This window comes from Lepus europaeus, chromosome 1 (genome assembly GCF_033115175.1).
Source record: "Lepus europaeus isolate LE1 chromosome 1, mLepTim1.pri, whole genome shotgun sequence".
Lineage (NCBI taxonomy): Eukaryota > Metazoa > Chordata > Mammalia > Lagomorpha > Leporidae > Lepus > Lepus europaeus.
Genome location: NC_084827.1, coordinates 167,152,506 through 167,177,704, shown reverse-complemented (window position 1 = coordinate 167,177,704; position 25,199 = coordinate 167,152,506). Strand labels below are relative to the sequence as shown.

Sequence of the window (25,199 nt, the reverse complement as noted above, 5' to 3'; positions counted from 1 at the left end):
GGTCGGCACTGTGGTGTAATAGTTTAAGCCTTTGCCTGTGGCGCTGAAACCCTATGTGGGTGCAGGATCCAGTCCCTGTCACTCCACTTCTGATCTACCTCCCTGCAAAGGCAGTGGAGGATGACCTAAGTACTTGGGCCCCTGCACCCACTTTGGGGACCTGGAAGAAGCTCCTGGCTTCAGATTGGCCCAGCTCTGCCATTGCGGCCATTTGGGTAGTGAACCAACAGATGAAGACCTCTCTCTCTGTTTCTCCCTCTCTTTCTTTGTAATTGCCTCTCAAATAAATAAATTTTTTTAAAAAGATGGTGAGATATATAACTGAATTACTGTTCATCTGATGTTTTAACCTATTCTCTAGCTGCCCTCTCCCTTTTTCACATTGTGTATGACCATGTAAGCTTGATTTCCACAAATAGCTGTTTGTTAGCTTCATTCAGAAAGATTGATGTTATTGAAATGTACTTCAGACAGATAGAAACGTTAGTTTATTATATTCTTTCTTGAAATCTTTTAAGCATTAATTGGGTTGAGGTCAGAGTTGGAAGAGCATGTTCAGCAAAGCATTTTCTTCCAGATAGTGTAGCTCCATCTTGTTTTCTTTCTTTTTTTTTTTTCAGTCCTCTTTTTTTCATTTTCAGCTAATGTCTCATTCACACTTTTCTATCCGTATTCTCTCTTCCTAGTCCCTCCAAGGGTTGCTTTCTGACTACCTGACACTGCATTGTTTCTACCAGTTACCACCTTCTCCTTCATTGTCTCTTTACTTGTCAGGGATATTTCTCTCAATCTGTTATTCTGATCATTTTGCTCAGCTGATGCCTTTGGAGTAGTTTTATTGTAGGTCTACTGTTTTCATGCCTTTCTGTTCAGATATTTTCTTCAGCCCCTCATTTTCTTGGTAACTGATTTATTATGACTGCCGTTCTTCTCTGGTCTTGTAGTTTGGTGTACTGCCAGAGTTATCTGTGCATATCCTACAAACCCCTAACCAGCATGTGGAACCTTTTGTCTGCCACAGGCCATTTGGATATTTATTTATTTATTTTTTAAAGATTTATATTTATTTGAAAGTCAGAGTTACAGAGAGAGAGGAAAGGCAGAGAGAGAGATAGAGAGAGGTCTTCCGTCCGCTGGTTTACTCCCCAGTTGGCCGCAGTGGCCGGAGCTGTGCTGATCTGAAGCCAGGAGCCAGGAGCTTCTTCCAGGTCTCCCACGGGGTGCAGGGGCCCAGCCAGGACTTGGGCCATCTTCCACTGCTTTCCCAGGCCAGAGCAGAGAGCCGGATCGGAAGAGGAGCAGCCGGGACTAGAATTGGTGCGCATATGGGATGCCAGCGCTTCAGGCCAGGGCGTTAATCCGCTGCGCCACAGAGCCGGCCCCCCCATTTGGATATTTATAACATCATTTCTGGTTCATGCAAAATTATCAACTTACAAGTTAACATGCTATAGATTTATTGAATTTTGAGTCCCATCTGTGATTGCTTTGGCAGGGCCAGTTCAGATAGTTAAGGCCTGCAGGCTAGATGTTCCCCACCCCTGCCCTGACATTTTGACAGAGGAAATTATTTAATCATCACTTTATATTGGTTCTTTTGAAATATAACTGAGAGGAATTAAACATTTATAGTAACTAGAATTCAGTATTTTATAATATTTCTGTACAATTTGATTACATATAGTTGTATATTTCTCTGTAATAAATTACTCCCATAATTAACATCTTCAGTTTTCTTTGTAATATGTTAAAACAAGTCTTTTGTTACACAGTTTCTGTTGGTCAAGAATTGGGAAGTAGCAGTTCTAACTCTGGATCTCACCACAAAGTGTTGGTCAGATCTGTAGACACCTAACTTGAAGCTGGAGAATCTGCTTCCAAGGTTGCCAAAGTGACTGTTAGCGGGTCTTAATTCCTTTGTGATTTTTGGTCAGAAACTTCACTTCCTACCACTTTGGCTTTTCTATGGCACTGCTTATCACATGTTAGCTTATTTGCCCCAGATTGAGAAGTCTAAGGGAGCAGGCAGATGAGTGCAATTGAGAGTGCTTGGCATACAAACCTTAGTTATTTTTTTTCTCCCAAATAAACCTTTTATTTAAAGAATATAACTTTGTGCGTTTCATAAATACAACTTTAGGAACATAGTGGTTCTTCCCACCAAACCTGCCCTCCCACCCACACTCCCATCCTTCTTCTCCCTCTCCTATTCCTAGTATTATTTTTAACTAAGATCTATTTTGAATTAACTTTATACATAGCAGATTAACTCTATACTAGCTAAAGAGTTCAACAAGTTGTATGAAAAAAAAAACAAAAAAAACCAAAACTGTTCCTCAACAGTTGGGACAAGAAAGTCCAAGTTTTTAATAACAGTTCAGAAATGATATACCATTTCTTTTCATATTCTCTTGGCCACAAAGACTAATGCTGGCACAGTACAGAGGGGAACTACATTAGAGGATATGAATACCTGGAGGTCGGTCTTACTGGAAGCCATCTTGGAGGCTGACTGCCACAGTCCCCTGGCTCCCAGTGATTCATGTTCCTCACTAATGCAGCAGCTCTTAATCCAGCGTCACATCATCTAATCAGGTCCAGATGTGGATGTGGCCCTGTAGGTGTAGTTCCTTAAGTTTAGGTCCTTGAGTGTAGTTGACTTTTGGCCTGAGAGATTCAATAGACAAGTTATCTGCCCCACATACACGGAACATACAACGGTGGGAAAGGCTTAGGGTAATTACTACAGACTTTTTCTTCAAAAGGACATAGCGGGAGTGGGGCAGAGGACGGGAGACACAAAAGAGTCACTGGTCCATGGCAGTTCTGAAATCACTTGGCAAATAGTGGATGTTCTTGATTAGATCCAAGGCCTGGGATAATTTTCCATGGCTGTCTGCCCTGCCCTCTAGGCTCTTGGTTCCGCACTGAGTGATCCCCCGAAAGCATGTGCTTTACAGCTGATTAATTTTTCCTCAGTCTAATTCCTACCAATGGAATTTTGGGGGTTCAAAGACTTCATTTTGTCTTGTTTCGGTCCTTTTGAGTTCAGTATGGGAATGTTTCTGCATATGTATTTCTTCTGAAAGCCCTGGGTCTTTGATGAATTTTACTGGCTTCCATTTCATTAGTCAAAAGCCACACCACTCATAGATCTCTGAAATAAGCAGCTCTGTACTTTGGGCTTCAACTGATACAGTGCTCTTAATTAAGCTGTAAGTAGTGTGTGATAACTGAATTTGTGAGATGCGCTCATTTCTTTCTGTCACCTTTTGTTTGCATGAATAGCACCTTTGATCTTCTAAGTCTTAAGATTTTATAGTCATACCCTTGATTCTATCTTGGGACCATGTTTTCCAGACAACATCTTTTATTTGATCTTTGCTTAGAATTATTTCATAATTTTAGCATTGTTTGGTATCTAGAGAGGCTGATAATTTTTTCAGTCATCTGTATCCTGGCTCCTTTTTGTTTAACAGCCCTTCCTTTAGTTTATCTCTTCTCTCACATAAGCAGCTAGGTAGGAACCAGGCAGCACTCTGCATCTGGTTGATTTAGGTACATTTTTCTGTCAGCCACATAACTGTAGGTATCAATGTTATGGAACTTTCTGTCTTTACATGTAACAAGGATTTCCTTTCTTCCACTTTCCAGTAACACTCTGGCCCTTTCGGCATGACCTCATCTGTGTGCTTGTTAGAGAGTAGTAGGCTTCTAATGTTGTTTGGTTCAAGGCCCTAGAGGTTTGTATTTATACTCAACAGTCCACTGTATAGATCCAAGGCCACTCTCAGGAGTTGTTTTTTTTGTTATATAAGCACTTCATTTCCAGGGACTAAAATCTGTGTCCATCATTACCCTAGTAATTAGGAGTCTAAAACAACATGCCTTTATTATTCCAGTTTCTGAGACAGGAACGGAGGAGTGACTTAGCTGGGTGGTTCTGGCTCCCACCCTTCATCAGATTGCTGTGAAGCTGTCAGCTGGGGCCACTGTCACCTCAAGGTTTGACTGAGCTGGAGAATCTGTTACCAAACTCACTCATGCGGTTGCTTCAGGTCTCAGTTCACATAAGGGTGTGAATGCTGGAAAACAGGGATCATTGGGGACCAGTTTGGAGGCTGGTACTCCTGTTATTACTGCCCTAGTAAATGACACCTCCACTCATTTCCCTAGACCAGAGAGCAGGGAGTCATCCTAGATGCTGCCTCCTTGTTCACTGTTCCCACTTCCCATCAGTCAGCCATCAAGCCTTACAGATTCTGCTTTAACATTTCTCACATTCATTCCTCCTTTCTCAAGCTCATCACCACTGCCTTAAATGAGGCCCTCACTTTATCTCACCTATATTGCAGTAGGCTTCTTGCTCCAATAGCCCTGCCACTAGTCTTTAAAATGTAGATCTAATCATGTTTTTGCCCAGTTTTTGCCCAGTGTAACTCCGCATTGCCTGCAGGTAGAGGGCAAATCCCTTTCCCTTGGCATGTCATGATTTGACCTCTTTCCATTTGTTCCATCATTAACTCCTCCTGACATGGACCTTATACTGCACCGTGTTGAGCTGCTTAGAGTTTCCTGATTTGCCATGCTGTTGTTTCACTCCTCACAATCTACCTGATGAATGTAATCTTTCTGTGACGCCTTAACTGACCTTAACTAGAACTGATTGCTTCCTTTGTTCCACCCTTATACCTTGTCCTTAATTGTATTTATTTGTTTGTCTGATTTTTTCACTAGAGCAGGAAGTCATTAAGGCAGGAATTATGTTTTATTTATCTTTATAGCCCTGGCAGCTAGTACAGTGCCTGGACTATAGTGGGTACCCTATAAATATTTGTTAAATTGAACTTAGATGTTTGGATTAGGAATCTTTTTTTTTTTTAAGATTTATTTATTTATTTGAAAGGCAGAGTTACAGAGAGAGAGGGAGAATGGAAGAGACAGAGATCTTAAATTCACTGGTTTGCTCCCCAAATGGCTGCCGTAGGACTGGACCAGGCCAAAGCCAGGAACCTAGAACTCAATTACAGTTTCCCACATAGGTGGCAGGGACTCAAGTACTTGGGCCATTTTCTGCTTTCCTAGGCATATTAACAAGCAGCTGGATCAGAAGCAGAGCAGCCAGGACTTGAATATGTGTCCAAATGGGATGCTGGCATCACAGGCAGCAGCTTAACCCACTGCCCCTCAATTCCAGCCCCTGAATCAGGAACCTTAATACCAACTTTTCACTAGGATACAACAGTCCCATGGCATGAATGACTGTAAAATGCTTCTGGCTTCTGATTGAGGCTTCTGTAAAGTTTACATAAGATGCCAAGGAAGTTCATGGAAGGTGCCAGCTTCTCAGAAGTAGGGTAGTCAGAATTCACACTCTAGTTGGCTTGGCTCCAAAGCCAAGTGTCAGGCTATCTCAGATAGTTTTCAGTGATAGGATTTCTTTCTTTCTTTCTTTTCTTTTCTTTTTCTTTTTTTTTTTTTAAGAATTATTTATTTATTTGAAAGGCAGAGGCAGAGAGAAGTCTTTCATCTGCTGATTCACTCCCTAAAAATGGCCACTATGGCTGGAGTTGGGCCAATCCGAAGACAGGAGCCAGGAGCTTTTTCTGGGTCTCCCACGCAGGTGTAGGGACCCGAGGACTTCAGCCATCCATCTACTTCTGCCTTCCCAGGCCATAGCAGAGAGCTGGATCGGAAGAGGAGCAGCCGGGACTCCAACCAGTGCCAACATGGGATGCCAGCACTGCAGGCAGTGGCTTTACCCGCTGTGCCACAGTGCCGGCCCCAGTGATAGGCTTTCTATGACATTTGATTGTGTTGGATCTGTGATTTGTGGCCTACTTTACTTGATTCCTACTTGAGAGGCTTTTTTTTTTTCCCCTAAGTGTATACAGACTTTCCCCTATAGGTAACCTAATCTTATGATTGATACTGGAATAGATTAATCAGCCCTTTGATGGTTTTGTTTTCTTCTTCTTTTTTACTATTTAAATGGTGATATCTGGAGCCTGATATTTAATATGCTTGACATAAGGCAATTAATTATGAGATGTAATTTATAAAAATAAATAAGAAAATACAAGTTGTATGTGATTTTTGTTTATGCTGAACAGATGAAAATAAACAACCTTTTTTTTTTTCCTAGCTGATGAAGAATTTGATGAACTCTGTTTTGAATTTGGGCTGGAGCTCGATGAAATTGTATGTATAAGATATTTGCTCATCTTTTCCATATTCTGTCTATGAACTGGTTTTTCAGGTGTTTGCTATTTTTATCTTTGTTACCTTATAGCTAGACTAGGATGATGCATTTGTGGACCCTGGTGATTTCTGTGTTCTTTGTTCTAAACTTTGTTTAGAAGTTCCAGTTCTAAAAGTCTATCGCTTTGACTAAAATAAAATCTCAACAGGGTTCATGCCTAGTTTTGTATGCATTTACCTCAAGTTATCAGGCTGATGTAGTGACGGCTGTAGCAACTCAGATAACTGCGGCAAGAGTGAGCTCCACACTAGTGAGCTGCCTTTTACAGAAGGGACCTGGAAAGCAGTGGAAATGTGGCTTTACTCGTGGTGGTGAGGTCTCCTTCACCCCTAGCTCTTCCTCCTTAAAGACATTGTATGTAATTAAAATGTCAGTCATTCTGTGGTAGGTAGTAGTATTTTTTTTCTTAAGCTCTCTATCTTTTTGAAATAGTCATTGTTTTATAACAGTACCTTAGATTTAAAGTTGAAAAACCTTCAGGCCAACAAAAATGTATGCTCCCTTGTTTTGTTTCTCTAGCTTATTTATGATTGTTACAAAAATATAATCTTTATATCAATGAACATCTGTTTCCTTGGAAAATTGGCTGAGATTTCTGTAGTTTGTAAGTTGCTAATTTCACTCAGCTTCAGAAAAGAGGGTTGAGATTGTGTGACAGCTAAGAGCATTGGACTGGATATTAGAAAGTTTGAGTTATAGTTCCAGTTCTGACATTTACTAACTGTGTTACCATGAAGTTACTTAGCCTCTGTGAGCCTTGTACTTCAGTCTCTTTTTGTGAAACAAAAGGTTTCAATTGAATGATCTCTATAGGTCCCTCTTGACTCTGAAATTTATGTTGTCCTTTATCTCTGTAAGATTTTTGTCAGGGGCTGGTGTTGTGGAATAGCAGGTTAGGTTGCAGCCTGTGACACTGGCATTCGATTTGGGTGCTGGCTCAGGTCACAGCTGCTCCACTTCTGATCCAGCCCCCTGCTAATGTACCTGGAAAAGCAGCCAAAGATGGGCCCTGTACCCAAGTGGGAGACCTGGATGAAGCTCCTGTCTCCTGGCCACGACCTAGCTCAGCCCTGGCTGTTGCAGCCAGCTGGAGAATGCACCAGCAGAGGGAAGATCTCTTTGTTTCTCCTTTTGTCCTGTAACTCTGCCTTTCAAATGAATCAATTAGTCTTTAGGAAAAAAACAAAAAAAATTTTGTCACCACATATAAACCCATTCTTCACTTACAGTCTTTTTATGAATTGAGATACTAGATATGAAAGATTTAAACTGCTATGTTGCTATGTCCTTTGTTTTGCAAAGGCATTAGACCAATTTTAATCTGTATTACTTTAATTTCCGTGGCTATTTTATTGTCTCCCCTTCCCTTACATAGATCCCTGCTGAAATCTACCATTCCCTGTGAGGTGACTTTCTTCACTAAAAACAGTGACTTTATTTACCCCTTCAACTGAACATTATTCAAATTCTAATTCTTCCTCTTCCTTTTGCCTCTCCCCATCTCATTCCTTTGCTCTCCTCCTACTGTCCTTCCTCCTCTTTCTTTTCATTTTCCTTACTTTTAAAATTTTTTTCCTAAGTTTGTGGTAGAATAGATGTCTACTGGAATCTGACATGGCCTTCCTTGTGGATTCTGGTTTCTCAAGTAGGCTTTGGGTTTTCAGTGCATAGTGACCGAAAGTGAGTTTCTTTGCATACTGTGCAAGATTGTAATTCTTGATGGGAGCAGTGATTTGAGCCACTCATTGTGGTAGTGAGATGGCATCGTGTAAAACAAAAATCATTACATATTTTGGTGGAACTCTAGGATTTATTTTATCAATTTGTCATTGGTGGAAATAGTGGGAATTCTGATGATTTAGGATTTCCAAATAATTAAATGATATTAACAATTAGATCATAATGTTTAATCATTTTGATTGAAAGTTTCTTTTTCTCAACTTTATTTTTATTTACTTGAAAGGCAGAGGGACAGAGACAGAAGAGAAAGAGAAAGAAATCTCCCATTTTCTGGTTCACTCCCCAAATTCCCACAAAAGCCAGGCCTGCCAGGCCAAAGTCAGGAGCTCCATCTGGGTCTTCCAAGAGGGTGGTGTGGACTCAGCTAGTTGAGTCATCACCTGCTACCTTGCCAGGGTGCACATTAGCAGAAAGCTGGGTCAGAGTAGAGGCAAGACTTGATCTCAGGCATCCTGATATGGGATGCAGGTGTCCCACCAGGCAGCCTACCCTGCTACAGTGCCTGCCTTTGGAAGTCTGTTATGTATATTTAAAGTTTCTTGCTATAATAAACATAGGGAATAGCATTTGATTCTCAGCAGTGATTTTTTTTTTTAGCACATTCTGAGACAAACTTTTTGTGCCTAAGTCCCTAAGTCATTGAGTGGAAGAATTAATAAAGTACATTATGAACAATGACATATACCTAAAGTCTATTTTTTTTTTTTTTTTTTTTTGGACAGGCAGAGTGGACAGTGTGAGAGAGAGAGAGAGAGAGAAAGGTCTTCCTTTTGCCATTGGTTCACCCTCCAATGGCCACCGCGGCTGGTGCGCTGTGGCCGGCGCACCGCGCTGATCTGAAGACAGGAGCCAGGTGCTTCTCCTGGTCTCCCATGGGGTGCAGGGCCCAAGCACTTGGGCCATCCTCCACTGCACTCCCGGGCCACAGCAGAGAGCTGGCCTTGAAGAGGGGCAACCAGGACAGAATTCAGCGCCCCAACTGGGACTAGAACCCGCTTGCCGGTGCCACAGGCGGATGATTAGCCTATTGAGACGCGGCGCTGGCCTATTTTTTTATAAAGATTTTATTTTTTTGAAAGACAAAGATACAGAGAGAAGTAGAGACAGAAAGAGAGGTCTTCCATCTGCTGGTTCACTCCCTAGATGGCTGCAACGGCCGGAGCTGCGCCAATCCGAAGGCAGGAGCCAAAAGCTTCTTCTGGGTCTCCCACATGGGTGCAGGGGCCCAAGGACTTGGGCCATCTACTTCTGCTTTCCCAGGCCATAGCAGAGAGCTGGATCGGAAAGAGGAGCAGCCGAGACTAGAACCAGTGCCCACATGGGATGCTGGTACTTCAGGCCAGGGCTTTAACCTGTTGCGCCACAGCGCTGGCCCCAGCAGTGATTATTTTTAAGAAGATCTATTACTCCATGCTTTAAGATAGTGAGTAGAGTATTCTAAAGCTTTAAGATAGTGAGTAGCATATTCTAAAGCTCTGCCACTGCATTAAAAATTTTATTCTAGTGATATTTCCTTAGTTGCCTTCACTCTGCTGCTCTATACCTTGACTATCACTAGAGAGCATTCCCTTGTACGTACTGACCCTTCAGATTTTCACTACAACTTCTGATGATCTCTCTGAATATGTTCGGTGTGTTCTTATATTATTACTATCATTTTCATGTTGTGTCTATGCTTGGTACCCACATGCTTTAGCTTTCAGAGTCATTACACTATAGGAAGTTATGTTACTTTTATTTGATGAATCATCTTTTTTTTTTTTAACCTTTATTTAATAAATATAAATTTCCAAAGTACAGCTTTTGGATTACAGTTGCTTCCCCCCCCCCCATAACTTCCCTCCCACCTGCAACCCTCTCCCATTCCATTCACATCAAGATTCATTTTCAATTATCTTTATATACAGAAGATCAATTTAGCATATATTAAGTAAAGATTTCAACATTTTGCACCCACACAGAAACACAAAGTGTAAAATGCTGTTTGAGTACTAGTTATAGCATTAATTCACATTGAACAACACATTAAGGACAGAGATCCTATATGGGGAGTAAGTGCACAGTGACTCCTGTTGTTGACACTCTTGTTTATGGTGTCAATAATCACCTGAGGCTCTTGTCATGAGTTGCCAAGGCTATGGAAGCCTTTTGAGTTCGCCAGCTCCGATGTTGTTTAGACAAGGTCATAGTCAAAGTGGAAGTTCTGTTCTCCCTTCAGAGAAAGGAATCTTTGATGGCCCATTCTTTTCACTGGAATCTCACTTACAAAGATCTTTGATTTAGTTTTTTTTCTTTTTTGCCAGAGTGTCTTGGCTTTCCGTGCCTAAAATACTCTCATGGGCTCTTGGCCAGATCTGAATGCCTTAAGGGCTGATTCTGAGGCCAGAGTGCTATTTAGGACATCTGCCATTGATGAATCATCTTTATTTGGCCTCTTTGACTCTCTTGTTGTTGGTGTTCTATGTTCTTGGAGGTGTTTTCATTTTCTTTTAGATTGCAACAGGCAATGTTTTTTTTGTAAAGATGGTAAGTATTTTATAGGCAATAGCTTCTGTTACAACTCGCCTGTTGCAGTTATACTCACCTGTTGAGTTACAGTAGATAATATGTAAATGAATGGGTCTGGCAGTGTTTCATTAAACTTTATTTATAAAAATAGTTGCTAGTAATGATTTGTCCAGTGAACCATAGTTTGCTGAAACTTAATTTAGAGGAATTTGTGCTGTTCTGGAATGACTGAGGATACTAGGTACCTGGATTCAATAGGTCAGAGTATTTTCCTGTTTACTGTGATTATAGCATTTAATGTATCTGGGTTTTTCTTGCTGTTAAAATAACACCATGTTTTTGTAGTAGAAAAAAATACATAATGTAGTTACTGCCTTATGGGACTGATAACTTGTTCTTTTTACAAATAATTTATAATTATTTAGTTTCATTAAATTTTTTGGCTTCTTTTAGACTTCTGAGAAGGAAATAATAAGTAAAGAACAAGGAAACATAAAGGCAAAGGGAGCCTCTGATGTTGTTCTTTACAAAATTGATGTCCCTGCCAATAGATATGATCTCTTGTGTCTGGAAGGATTGGTTCGGGGTCTTCAGGTCTTCAAAGAAAGGTAAGGTTCATTAAATACTTTGCTGTATTGTATCTTTTTCTCTGTTTTCTTTGCTTCCTGTCATTATCTATAGCCATGTTTAAGTTTCTAGAAAAAACAAAAAGTTTGTTGTGCATGAACATGACTTTGGTCTGCCTAATAGAGTGAGATTTTGCAAATTTACCTGAACATTGGAGAACTGTTGTGTTTATTTATTTATTTAAGATTTATTTTATTTATTTGAAAATCAGAGTTAGAGAGACAGATATGTTTCCTCCAGTGGTTCACTCTCCAGATGGCAGCCCAGCCGAAGCCAGGAGCCAGGAGCTAGGAGCTACTTCCAGGTCTTGCATGTGGGTGACAGAGATCCAAGCACTTGGGACATCCTCCACTGCTTTTCCCAGGTCATTATCAGGGAGCTAGGTCAGAAATGGAGCAGCTAGGACTCAAATGGGCACCCATATGGGATGCCAGTGTTGCAGGTGGCAGCTTTACCTGCTATGGCATAATGCTGGCCCCTGGAGAACTATTTTAAAAGTGGAAGTTAATGATATTATGGCTTTTTAGAAAATTCTTTAGCAAATTTGTGTAGTTTCCCTAAGTGATCTTATTGGAATGGATAGGTCATTGGATTTGTTAAAGTTTGGGAGGAGAAGTAGAGGTGCCACTACTTTAGGTGCATTTACTATAAGAATTCTAAGGAAGCTCAGGAGTAGAGCTCCCTAACTAGAAATCTTGGATGTGTTATGATGGGTATGATCTCTGGTAAATTAGCAGGTCTCTTTGGTTTCAATTTCCTAATTTATAGAGAGTCCAGCTCTTCCTGTAATAAATATAGACTGTAATGAATATCTGAAGTGAAAAACATGAAAAAAATAGCTATCAAGAATAATTATTTTTGGTTTTGATTATTTGTATACATTATCTGATCAGTAGCAAAAGAATATGAGCCTCTGGTTAATGGGCTAGTTTCTGAAATTCTGAAAGCATCACATGAATGATGGATATTGCTGAAATGATAACAATTAGGCATTTGGTTATGTTGGTTGGAATTTTGAGGTCAGTCCACTTGGTTCCCTGCGTGACAATTTTCAAATCCTTGTATTTTAGAGTCAAGGATAATCTTTTAGGGTAGGTTTTCTAAATCTGACTGATTAGAATCTATATGTTTAATAGGCACCTCATGTTAACTAGTCAGAATTAGGAAAGTGATGTAAAATCGCTTAGTGTAGTCCATAGACCAGCAGCATCTGTATCTAAAATGCTGAGCCTCATTCTTCATCCATTGAATCAGAATCTGAGGTTCAACAGACTCCCTGCTGATTGTAAGCACAGTGAAATTTGAGAAGCACTGCCTCAAAAAACTTCCCAGTTTCTGTGATAAGAATTACCTGGAAGGTCCAGTGCTTTGGTGTAGTGGGTAAAGCCACCGCCTGCAGCGCCACCATCCCTTATGAGTGCTGGTTCAAGTCCTAGCTGCTGCACTTCTGATCCAGCTCTCTGCTAGTGCTTCTGAGAAATCAGTGGAAGATGGTCCAAGTGTTTGGGCCCCTGCACCCACGTGGGAGATCTGGAAGAGGCTCCTGGCTTGGAACTGGCCTAGCTCCAGCTGTTGTAGCCATTTGGGGAGTGAACCAGTGAACCAGTGAATCAATGAATGGAAGAATTCTCTCTGTCTCTCATCTCACCCCCCGACTCTGCCTTTCAAATAAATAATCTAAAAAAGAGAGAAAGAAAGAATTACCTGGAGATGCCTACAAAATATACCAGTTACCAAGGCCTTTGTCCCGAGTCAGGAGTTCCAGATAGGATCAAGGAATGTGTACTTTTTTTTTTTTTTTTGACAGGCAGAGTGGATAGTGAGAGAGAGACAGAGAGAAAGGTCTTCCTTTTTGCCATTGGTTCACTCTCCAATGGCTGCTGCGGCCAGCACATCTTGCTGATCCGAAGCCAGGAGCCAGGTGCTTCTCCTGGTCTCCCATGCGGGTGCAGGGCCCAAGCACTTGGGCCATAGCAGAGAGCTGGCCTGGAAGAGGGGCAACCGGGATAGAATCCGGCGCCCCAACCGGGACTAGAACCCGCTGTGCCGGTGCCGCAAGGTGGAGGATTAGCCTGTTAAGCCACGGCGCCGGCCCGGAATGTGTAGTTTTTAAAAAAAATTTATTTATTTATTTGAAAGTCAGAGTTACACATAGAGAGGAGAGGCAGCGAGAGAGAGAGAAAGAGAGCGCTTCCATCCGCTGGTTCACTCCCCAATTGGCCGCAATGCCCAGAGCTGTGCTGATCCGAAGCCAGGAGCCAGGAGCTTCCTCTGGGTCTTCCCACATGGGGGTAGGGGCCCATGGACTTGGGCCATCTACTACTGCTTTCCCAGGCCATAGCAGAGAGCTGGATTGGAAATGGAGCAGCCAGATCTCAAACCAGTGCCCATATGGGATGCTGGCACTGCAGGAGACGGTTTAACCCACTATGTCACAGTGCCGGCACCGGAATGTGTATTTTTAATAAGCCCTCATCTTTATAGAAGCTCAGAATTTCATAGTTGTAATAAAACTTAAAGATTGTTTAACAGTTACTTAACGGTTTTGTAACCTCTGCTGGGACTCTAGTGATGTTTGGAAACTCATTATGAGGCATCCTATACAGTTTTAGATAACATCATGTTAGAATTTTTTTAATATCCAAAGTTTGATTGGTTGTAACTCATTCCATTGTCCTAATTCTATTCTATTGATTTATAAGCATATTCTTTAATTAGTTTATCAAATATTTTCATTAATTTTGAATAGTTTTATTTAATATTATTTTAGGATAAAAGTTCCAGTATATAAACGGGTAATGCCTAAAGGAGAAATCCAAAAATTGACTTGCACAGAAGAGGTAATGAAGATAAATTCTTTTCCTTCTAAAAATTATCGTGTATGTAATTGCCTTTGATCATTTGCTAAAATGGATACACACTTATTCTCTAGTGCTTAAAAAATGTCAGTCTATTTTTACCAATAAATGAAAGAGAACAAAGTATCTATTTTCCATAAATAATTCTGGAAAATACCCAAATGTGTATTTTAAATACATCTGAGATGTAATTGTTTAAATTATGGTATATTAATAAACTTTTAAAAGATACAATTTTGGAGATTATTTTGGTATAAATATGAACTATGAGCAAACTATTTGGAAAATATTTTTTTCTCAGTTACTAAGTTTTCAGAGATCTTTCTGAAATGTAAATTCTATGAGGACAGCCTTTGTCTTTTATTCATCACTTCATTGTTGATTGAATAAATTGAATAAGTCAAATTGAATAAATACAGGTTGGAATGAAAACTTTCGACTGTCAACAGTGCCTTAATATTTACTATCTGTAATGATTTTATGACATGTAATCATGTTTCAGACAGCTAAAGTACGCCCTTTTGCGGTAGCAGCAGTTCTCCGGAACATAAAGTTTACTAAAGATCGATATGATAGTTTCATTGAACTTCAAGAGAAGTTACATCAGAATATTTGCAGGTTTGTGGTTTCATCTTGTTTCCTCCTTACCTCTCCCTCCTGCCCCTCCTCCCTCTCCCCATCCGTCTCCCTTCTTCCTCTTGCCCCTTCTAACTTTCCTTTCTCTCTCCCTCTCTCCCTTTCTTTCTCCTCTGCCAATTTTTTTCAAGGCATTTCTAAACTAATAATATATGAAAGTAATCTTAACTGTGCTTTCTCAGATAGATGGTGCTAATAAATGGTATATGCATGGATAAATAGTAGCTATATTTTGAATACTACATAGGGAAGAATAATCTAGTCTTGGGTTATTATTATTATTTTTTTGGTTTATATCATTATTAGTGGATTACCCTACTGAGTGTAAACCATGGTAATTTGAAGTGTGTTCTATTGTTTTAAAAATGGAAAAAATGTTTTTGGCTTGATTGCACTTTTTTGAATGAGTATAATTATAAACTGACAAAACAAATTTAAATGACTGAATTTTACTTACTTACTCCATCTTCACATCACAGCTCCTTTTAGTGCTGTGATCTTCAAACCCATAAAATTCCTGAACTCTTAAGGGTCAAGGAAGGCAGCAGTGGAAATCCTTGAACTAATACCATTTTTTCAAAAATACTAATGGAAACTTTATATCAACTGATGATAAGAAACCTCAGGCTTACGCTAACATGTGAGGTTTCATTGTGTTGGTCCTGAAATAAGTTACCTCATGTTGATCGAGAGGTATGTTGACAGTTACATATGTCTTGAATAAAAATAGAGAAAGGGATTTCTTCCTTAATAATTGTAATCTGGTAAGTTGTGGAAACTAGAAGGTGCTTGTGTGCCTGAGATGGGCTAGGGACAGCATAGAGGAAATTTTCTTCTGTGGGGAAAAAGGTTTAAAAATCAAAATTACACTTTGCAGTTAACTCAGTGGTCTCCTTGTCATGAAACATTGTGCTGCCAAGGTAGAAGCAGCATTTTTTTCAGAAACTCAACATTTATTCCCTAGTTTTTTAATATACAATGAAACTATGTATTTCTATATATTAGCTTGTTAATATGTTAATATTATCCCATTAAGCCCTAAGATTTTATTTCTGTGCATTTTCCAGTAACACTGTTTATTTCAAAGTTACCATAGGTGGTATATTTATTGCTCAGTTTGAGTCCTTATAGGTGTCCTGTATATAGGACAATGGGAAATATGAATTAAACAAAACACTGATCATTTAAACATAATACCTATGATCATATTGTATCTTTTTTCTTCTTTTTCCCTTGATCATTTATAGCTAAAGGATTATCAATTTTATTGACCTTTCAAAAACCAACTTTTGGTTTCATTGATTTTTCTCTATTACTTTTTCCTCCATTTTCCTGTTTTTCATTGATCAAGCAGTGCTCTTTCCAGACCCAAGTAGTCCTTACCTTTGAGGCAAAACACTTTTGTCTACTCTACCCATTGCCTCATGGATAATGTCGTTTTCAGTCTGTGAAGTGTGCAGCACTATTCTTTCTAATACCCTTGGAGGGTAAATCTAGTCTCTGTTTTCCCATCTTTTTTTATTTTTAAATTTTTTAAATTTTTATTTTTTTAATCTCACCACGTGGAGCTTAACATGGTGTTTTTTTTTTTTTTTAATTATTTATTTATTTGACAGATAGAGTTAGACAGTGAGAGAGAGAGACAGAGAGAAAGGTCTTCCTTCCGTTGGTTCACCCTGCAAATGGCCGCTATGGCCGGAACTACGCCGATCCGAAGCCAGGATCCAGGTGCTTCCTCTTGGTCTCCCATGTGGGTACAGGTGCCCAAGCACTTGGGCTATCCTCCACTGCCTTCCCAGGCCACAGCAGAGAGCTGGACTGGAAGAGTAGCAACCGGGACTAGCCCGGACATAAGGGATGCTGGCGCCGCAGGAGGAGGATTAACCAAGTGAGCCACGGTGCCAGCCCCATGTTTTTCCATCTTGAGTGCAAATGTGCAGTGAATTTTTTTTTTTTTTTTGACAGGCAGAGTTAGACAGTGAGAGAGAGAGAGAGAGAGAGAAGGAGAGAAAGGTCTTCCTTCCGTTGATTCATCCTCCAAATGGCCGCTACGGCTGGCACGCTGTGCCAGTCTGAAGCCAGGAGCCAGGTGCTTCCTCCTGGTCTCCCATGTGGGTGCAGGGCCCAAGCATTTAGGCCATCCTCCACTGCCTTCTCGGGCCATAGCAGAGAGCTGGCCTGGAAGAGGAGCAACCAGGACTAGGACCCGGCGCCCCAGCTGGGACTAGAACCCGGGGTACCTGCGCTGCAGGTGGAGGATTAGCTTAGTGAGTTATAGCGCCGGCCGAATTTTTTATTTCAGTTAATTTGATTTTCATTTCTAGAATCAATTTGTTTCCTTTTTTTAGTTAGATCTCCATATCTAGGAGCCTTGCATCTGTGGGTCCAGTCAGATGTGGATGAAAATACTTGTAAAACAGTTTTATACTTGTGTTAGATATGTACATGCTTCTTTTTCTTATCTTTATTGCCTAAACAATATACCAAGTATTTACATAGCATTTCCATTATACTAGATATTATAAGTAATTTAGAGATTATTTTAAAGTATATGGGAGGATGTGCTTAGGTTTCTTGAACATCCACAATTCGAGTATCTGCTGGGAAATCCTGCAACCAATTCCTTCTGGATCCTGAGGGCTGACTTTAGCTTCTCTTTGTCTACTGATAATTCTTTGTTATCTTTTCATTATATGTGTATTTTTCTATTATTCTTGAACATTTTTTATAGTAATAGATTTAAAGTATGTGTTGCAGTGTCACAATCTGGGGCATCCTATTGTTTGTTTTCATGGACAGGTTTTGTCTGGAGTCGGATTTCCATGTTTCCTCTCACATCTGCTGCTGTTTGATTGCATATAGAATATTGCAGGAGAGAAGTGGCTCTTGCTTTTTCTTTGTTTTTCTGAAGAGTGGCTTTTGGTCATGCAGGCAGAGACTCTTGAATACTTAGCTAGACTTAGACTCTAAACACTTGGCTGGACAAGACCTCTGCAGTTGGCAGCAGCTCACATTTGTGCCCTGTGCTTTTCACTTTGCACTGCTGCTGCTTTACAGCAGGTCTTTAAAATTTTTGCCAGTATAATAGATAAAATCTTGATATTTGACTATTTAGTTTAGTTTTTCTATATTTTTCTGTATTTCAAATGTTACTCCTTTTCTGTACATATGGTGAAAATATTTTCTGTCGGTATATCTTTCTTTTGTCTTACATTTGGAGTCTTCTGGATATATAAGGTTTTCAATTTGAATATAGTTAACTTTACCAGTCTTCCTTTGTAATTTTTATGTTTTGTGGCTTAAGAAGTAGTGCACTAATGTGCAGTTATATTCATCCATAGTTTTTTGAATAATTTTATGGTGTCTTTTTATGTGTATATATGTATGCATGCATGTATGCTTTTCCCAAATATGTAGCTCTTCAATTCATCTGGAGTTTATTTCTTTGTGATTTATTTAAAATTGAAAGTTTAGTGGTATTTTGAGGTACTGTTTTAGGATTGAGAGACCAGTATTAATATCTAAGAAAACAACGTGTTTTTTTACCTGTAGATTTGAAAATTGTTAATTTTTCTAAACTTATTAAACTGTTTATTGCAGTTTGTGATAGTCTTGCATCTTATCTTCCATAAGCACATGACTCTTTGAGTAAGGTGACACTTCCTTTTTGCCTCTCAGTAATTCTGTTCAGTTTAACCATATTTCTTAAATTTCTAGTTAAGTTTTGGAAGTTGACCAAAATTTAACATTGTGCATTTTATCTGCTTCATGTATGTGTGTGATTATGTATAAGTAGTCATATAAATGTGGACATACATTTTGAAACCAATTTTAAGGAATCTTAAAAATACAAATTTTAGTTAGATTTTTTCTTTGAATTGACTAGTAGAAAGCTGAAAACCAAATCTGTGACACTCGAAGACTTAGATCTTTAAATTCTAATTTAATATTAAAATATCCTGGCTCTTTTTTATATCCATACTTCTGTTTCTTTCCTTCTGCCTTATAGCTTGCTATTAATTCCTAAAATTACCTAAAATCTCATGTGGATTTACTGTGGGACAACTGAAATTAATAGCCTTTGAACTTTCCTTACATACTAAACTTTAAATGTAATTCACAGCTCTTAAAATTCAAATTCAGTTTTTCGATGTAATATAGCCCTGTGATAGAAAGATTAGGAAAATATACAAAAGTCAAATAACACAGAAATTTGATAGTTTGTTCTAATAAACCAAGACAAAATAGATTAAAAGGAGGTACAGAGCTCTGTGTCTGCTCTGTCTCTACCTTTCTATATCTTTGTCTTTCAAGTAAATAAATAAATCTTTAAAAAAAAAATGGAGGTAAAGGGAGTGCTGATTTTGAAGATGTCCTAATAACATAGTACTTGGGAAAGCATAGTGGCAAGGATTTGCTTTAGTTGCTGAAATAATGTGTTGTGAGTAGATTTATCATTTCTCATTACTTTTCGTTATTGTGAAAAGCTTTTCATCATATTCCACTGAAGTTGCTATATAGTAACTACAGGCTGTTTTGGAGAAGTATCTGAAATAATTTTAGACTTAGAGTTTGTGTTGTCTTTAGAATTTCTACTTTGGAATATTCAAATCTCTATGTTTCCTCTTCCATCCCCTTTCTTTTCCTCTCCCTCTCTCAACATTTAGGAAAAGAGCATTGGTTGCTATTGGTACCCATGATTTGGACACTTTATCAGGCCCATTTATTTACACTGCGAAGCGTCCTTCACATATCAAATTCAAGCCTCTCAATAAGACTAAAGAGTATACAGCTTGTGAACTGATGAACATATACAAGGTAAATATTCTTTATCCAGTATTTTTTTTTTTTTTTTGCTTGGTTCATGAAAATTCTTCAAAGACAAGCCTTGGAGTTAAGGAAATGTAATGTGTGCTTTTTAAAAAATAATTCAAAGTTCAACATATTGACATCTGATTTAGAGTAGAGGTTGGACCTAGCTTTGTTTTGTTTATCATTACTTTTTTAGCTTGGGGTGGTTTAAATGATGTGTTATGGTTCAGAACCACTGAAATAGATCATACCACAGTGTAATCTAAAATAGATCAGGGGGCCAGTGCTGTGGCGCAGTAGGTTAATCCTCCGCCTGCGCCACCAGTATCCCATATGGGCGCCGGTTGTAGTCTGGGCTGCTCCTCTTCCAATCCAGCTCTTTGCTATGTCCTGGGAAAGCAGTAGAGGATGGCCCAAGTTCTTGGGCACCTGTACCCGCATGGGAGACCGGGAAGAAGCTCCTGGCTCCTGGCTTTGGATCGGCGCAGCTCCAGCTGCTGAGGCCATTTGGGGAGTGAACCAATGGACAGATGACCTTTCTCTCTGTCTCTCCCTCTCTCTGTCTGTAACTTTACCTCTCAAATAAATAAATAAAATCTTTGAAAAAAATAGGTCGTACCACATACTCTTATTTAGGTATAATTAATTGAAACTCATTAAAGTATAAGAAAGAGTAAGATTTAACTAGCTTGTGGTTTGTGTGTATGTGAAATACTATTACACAGTGTCTACTTCTTTTTAGAGTCCTACAGGGACAGTGAATTCAGTAGTCACTTTAAATTGCACATATATAACAAATAGAAACTATAGAAATCATTTGGAAAAAACATCTGTGTCCTTGGCCTGAATTTCAGGTGATTTGTTTATCTATACACAGTTTTGTGATGGTTTGTGTTTTACTTCAGATTTTTGGGCATACCAGTGCAAATCTATTTTCACTCTTGAGAAATGACTCTGTGTTCTCATCTTTCCCTAGTAGAATATGAGATTCTATAAGAATGTTGAAATATTAATGTATACTAGACAATATTACAAATTTAGAGCTTTCTGCAATTTGGGACTATTTAAATTTTCCTTACTCTGTCCCCCCTTTTTTTCTTCCTTTTTTGTATTAGATTGGTATGTAAGCTAATTGTAGTTGACAAATAAAAGCTAGGTTTTTCTAACAATTTTTTTCAGACTGACAACCACCTTAAACATTATTTGCACATCATTGAAAATAAACCTCTGTACCCAGTTATCTATGATAGCAATGGTGTGGTCCTTTCAATGCCTCCAATCATCAATGGTGAGTTATTTCATAAGCACCGTGAAATTTTGCTGCTTCTTCTTATTCAGCATTTCTATAGAATTTGAATTGTCTTGGCCGCGTCAAATCAGTTAGCTCTTAATCTGAGAATTTCAGACGTTTTGTAGATTCTTTTTTTTAGTAGTTCACTTACTCACTTTTTCAACAATCATTTTACTAGTTGCTTTTGTGTAATTTATAAAAGTGTAATTGTTTATAACTTATACATATTTTCTGATTGCAGTCTCTAAGTTCTATTATGTTACTCCAAAAGGTATTGATGCTTTAGTTTTAGCAAGTAATTCAGTTGGCTAAACTCAAAATCAAAATCTGTCTTATCTGTAGTTTTATAGTTAAACTTTTAGTCTAAATTTTGCCCTGTTAGTTTCTTTCTAAAGGCTATTTTTGTGAGGCAATTTAAATGTGTTTACAAAATGTAATGACATTTAAGCCATAGATGTTTGCCTCCTTGGAGGTGAGAACGAGGTTTGGTTTGATTTATGATGAGAAGGATCGTGCTCTCCTTCTCAAGATCTGTTGGGCTCTGGTTATAACCAGACGCAGACCCAGATGTAGATCTTAGCCTTGCTGCTTAATAGTGCGTGTTCATGGTCAAGTAGCTTCATCTCTTTGAATCTTAGTTGTCTCCCCTGTGGTCACATCATAGGGTTGCTGTGAAGCTAAAATGAGACAACTTATGCTAGGTGTTTGGCATAGCACCTGACATGTTGTATATACTCAGTGACTGCTAGTTATTACTGTATTCTCCAAATTGCAATGAAGGCTTAAAATAAAATACTGCTTCTAAGGTGTAAGTTGATATTGTGTTTTAAATTTAAAATGTAGTTTCTGTTTTACTGAACCCTGTATATTTTGTGTTCATTGTAGGGGAGCATTCTAAAATAACAGTAAATACTAAAAATGTATTTATCGAATGCACAGGAACTGACTTTACTAAGGTAATTTAAACTGTTATTCTATTATTATACTACCAGACAGGATTGGATTTTACCTTTGAGCCAAGACGGTGTGATTAATATTTAAAGTATGTTCATTTTTGTTGGTGGGAGCATATTCTAGAAATTTAGAAAACTAAAAATAACAGATATTCTGTGCTTTAATTAATTCGACAAATGTTTAATGAACACCTAATGCCTTTCCAGTGCCAGGAATTAATAATGAGTTCCATGTTTCTTGACTTCAAAGAATTCCTAGTCTAGTGGGAGAATTAGCCATTGACATAACTATAAAACGGAAAATGGAGTAAGTACTGAAATGAGATCTATAAAAATTGTTTACCATAGTTTTCTCATTTTAAATGCTAAATAAGTTGATACCTTTGTGTCTTAGTAAAAAAATTAAAAATTAACTATAAAGAAGTTTTATTTAGCAAATTGATGAAGGATTTATGCATACAATATCTAGAACATGTAAAATACTAGCTGTTCGTTCTTGGTCACTATATATTTGGGTTGAGTTCCTATGAAAGCTTTTTCTATGGCATATAAATTCTTTGTACATGGGTAAGTAAAGCATAGAGTGAGATGGCATTAAGCAAATTAAGACAGGTAAACTCAAACGTCAGGAGAAGGCTGCAATATAGAAGGAAGGCAGATGAATAGCATTTGTTTACATTTTTCAATATTAGGAGACCATTGTAGAGTTTTTCATTGATAACTTGTGTCGTCACTTTTACCTTTAGAAATAGGGTAATACAATTTTTTAAAAATATTTAATGTGTTTAACAGACTTCCCCATATTTCATGAAGCTTGTATGTGAGTGAAATATATAAGAACAAAATACATGTCTTAATAAGGTTGCTGTATTTTTTTCCTGTGAATGTGTTTTTTGATTTAAAAAAAAAAATGTAGCAAACCTGCATGACCCTTAAGTATGTATGAGGTACTACTACTCTACATTTTTATATATGTTAATGTATTTAATCCTCATAATCATAAAATGAGAGGAATTTTTATTATCTCCACTTAACAGATAAGAAAACTGAGGTACAAAGAGGATAAGTAGCTTATCCAGAGTCATGCCATTACTAAGTAGTTGAGCCAGGATTCAAGTAGTCCAGCTTCAGAATCTTATGAGATTGATAAGATGATAAGATTTGCTACAGTAATTAGCCATTTGTCTCTCTTTAAAGCTGGTAGACCTAAGGTTGGGAGCGAGGAAACTAAATGATTTGTCTCAGTCATGGATTGTAACTCTCAGAGAACTGCATAAATATGGAACACCTGAAGATAAGGCCAGACCTACTCAAGTTTTCATTCCACTTCCCTTTGTAAAATGTAAATGTCGAAATCCACTTTTAGACGTTTGAAGACTAAATTATATAAGTATTAATGCATTTCCATTTGAGTGGAGAGAGTATATTTATAGATTACCATAATATTTTTTTTCTTTTGCAGGCAAAAATAGTTCTTGATACTATTGTCACCATGTTCAGTGAATATTGTGAGAATCAGTTTACGTAAGTTTATTCAGCACTTCATTGATGGCCTGCTGTTCTGAAGGCATTAAGACCTTGTGCTAACTATAAAGATAGCAACATGGTTCCTGTAATTAGAACATGCATAATATCTATTTAGGGAGATAAACACATATATAATAAGCACATGCACAAACAATGTATATGAACTTCAAAATGTTTTGGTAATGTTCTGGCCATCTGTCAGGGCAAGTTACTACTAGCCAAGGCAATCTGAGGAGGCCTCAAGGAGGCAATGAAGTTTAAGCTGTGTTTAAGGATCATTGGATCTGAGAATGTAAAGGTGGAGGAACAACTGAACAAAGGTAGAGAAGCACGTACTCATGTAAGAGCAAAGCATGAATCCAATATACATCAGTAATATTTTTCCAAAGCATATTTTAATTAAAACTCTTTTTTAAAGATTTATTTATTTTTTTGAAAGTCAGAGTTACGGGGCGGGAGGGGGAGAGAGGGGAGAGAGGGAGAGAGGTCTTCTGTCCACTGGTTCATTCCCCAGTTGGCCTCAATGGCTGGAGCTGAGCCAATACAAAGCCAGGAGCCAGGAGCTTTTTCCAGGTCTCCCATGTGGGTGCAGGGGCCCAAGGACTTGGGCCATCTTCTACTGCTTTCCCAGGCCATAGTAGAGAGCTGGATCAGAAGTGGAACAGCCGGGTCTCGAACCAGCGCACATATGGGATGCCGGCACTGCAGGTGGTGGCCTTACCCACTATGCCACAGCCCCGGCCCCTTAATTAAAACTTTTATTTAACAAATCTTTATGGCCTTTTACTGTGTATTACCATCATAGTGGTTTATCCTAGGGTATTAATGCTAATTCAAAGTAAATGTGTTACCTGTAACACATACACAGAATGTATATGTACACATACACATACACAGAATGTATATGTCAATCATACACAGAATGTATATGTCAGTATTGTCAAGGAGTCCATGTAGAAAATATGCTTTGCTGTAGTGGGAAGCAAGTGTTTCAAGTGAACAATTCCCGAAGGGATATGGGAGCCATAGAAGATGGACTGTTAGAGTAATATTGTATATAGGAAGATCAATCCAAGCAACAAGGTTGAGAAGTGATAGATTGACTTCATTGAGGCATTAGTTGTTGATAAATGAAAGATTTGTTAGCCATACACATTTCTAGAGTTTATGGCCCATATTTTTTCCCCTAAATATTTTATTTCTGGCTTTTTTACCCCTAGGGTTGAAGCAACTGAGGTTGTTTTTCCTAATCGAAAATCACACACCTTTCCAGTAAGTATTTCAAAAGTGATTTGATGATGATGATGATGATGATGATGATGATGGTGGTGGTGGTGGTGGTGGTAATACTAATAATAATGACTCTTGAGTGCTTGTGTTCTCTCTGGCTGTCTGGTCTTCTACCCTTATGCTACGGGCTGTACTCTTATTCCTCTCACCCTGATTCCAGACATTAGTCTCTCATTCTTTACATGAATTCAGTTCTCAGAATAACTCTGTGAGAGTAGGTGCCATTGTTATGCCTTTTCTAGATGGAGATCCTGAAACCTTGAGATGTTAAATAGCTTACCTGTTACTGCCAAGTGATGGGGCTAGGATCAAAGTTCAGGCAATCTGATTTCAGCTGCCAAAACACTATTATACAGCAACATTATAGGACCATATTTCCTGTGATTTATTTACTAGTTTCCTGGGTAATCTGTAGTTTCACCCCTTTGAATATAATTTAGCCCTCCTAATCTAATTAGTCTATTCATACTTCTGCTGTAGGCCATCACTATAATGAATAAATTCAAAAATATTAATAAGACCAATTTAGTAGTAAGTGCAGTTATTGTCAAGAAATTAGTTCTTTATTAAAAAAATATAAACCAGTGTTATTCTTTGTCTTTTGTTTTTTAATTTATTTGAAAGGGCAGAGTTAGAGAGAGAGAGAGAGAGAGAGAAAGTCTTCCATTCACTGTTTCACTCCCCAAATGGTTGCA

The 25,199-nt window shown here is 38.5% G+C and overlaps 1 protein-coding gene across 2 annotated transcripts in view; it reads left to right on the top strand.

Annotated features, from left to right (window-relative positions):
- FARSB (phenylalanyl-tRNA synthetase subunit beta) overlaps positions 1-25,199 on the top strand; it is a 110,319-nt gene that overhangs the window by 2,293 nt on the left and 82,827 nt on the right. For both annotated transcript variants that reach the window (XM_062192795.1, XM_062192789.1), the window contains exons 2-10: positions 6,146-6,201; positions 10,964-11,118; positions 13,908-13,977; positions 14,498-14,613; positions 19,299-19,449; positions 20,623-20,731; positions 21,620-21,690; positions 23,150-23,211; positions 24,435-24,486. In XM_062192795.1, coding sequence (XP_062048779.1) covers positions 6,146-6,201; positions 10,964-11,118; positions 13,908-13,977; positions 14,498-14,613; positions 19,299-19,449; positions 20,623-20,731; positions 21,620-21,690; positions 23,150-23,211; positions 24,435-24,486 — 842 coding nt within the window. The remainder of the gene's footprint in view (positions 1-6,145; positions 6,202-10,963; positions 11,119-13,907; positions 13,978-14,497; positions 14,614-19,298; positions 19,450-20,622; positions 20,732-21,619; positions 21,691-23,149; positions 23,212-24,434; positions 24,487-25,199) is intronic.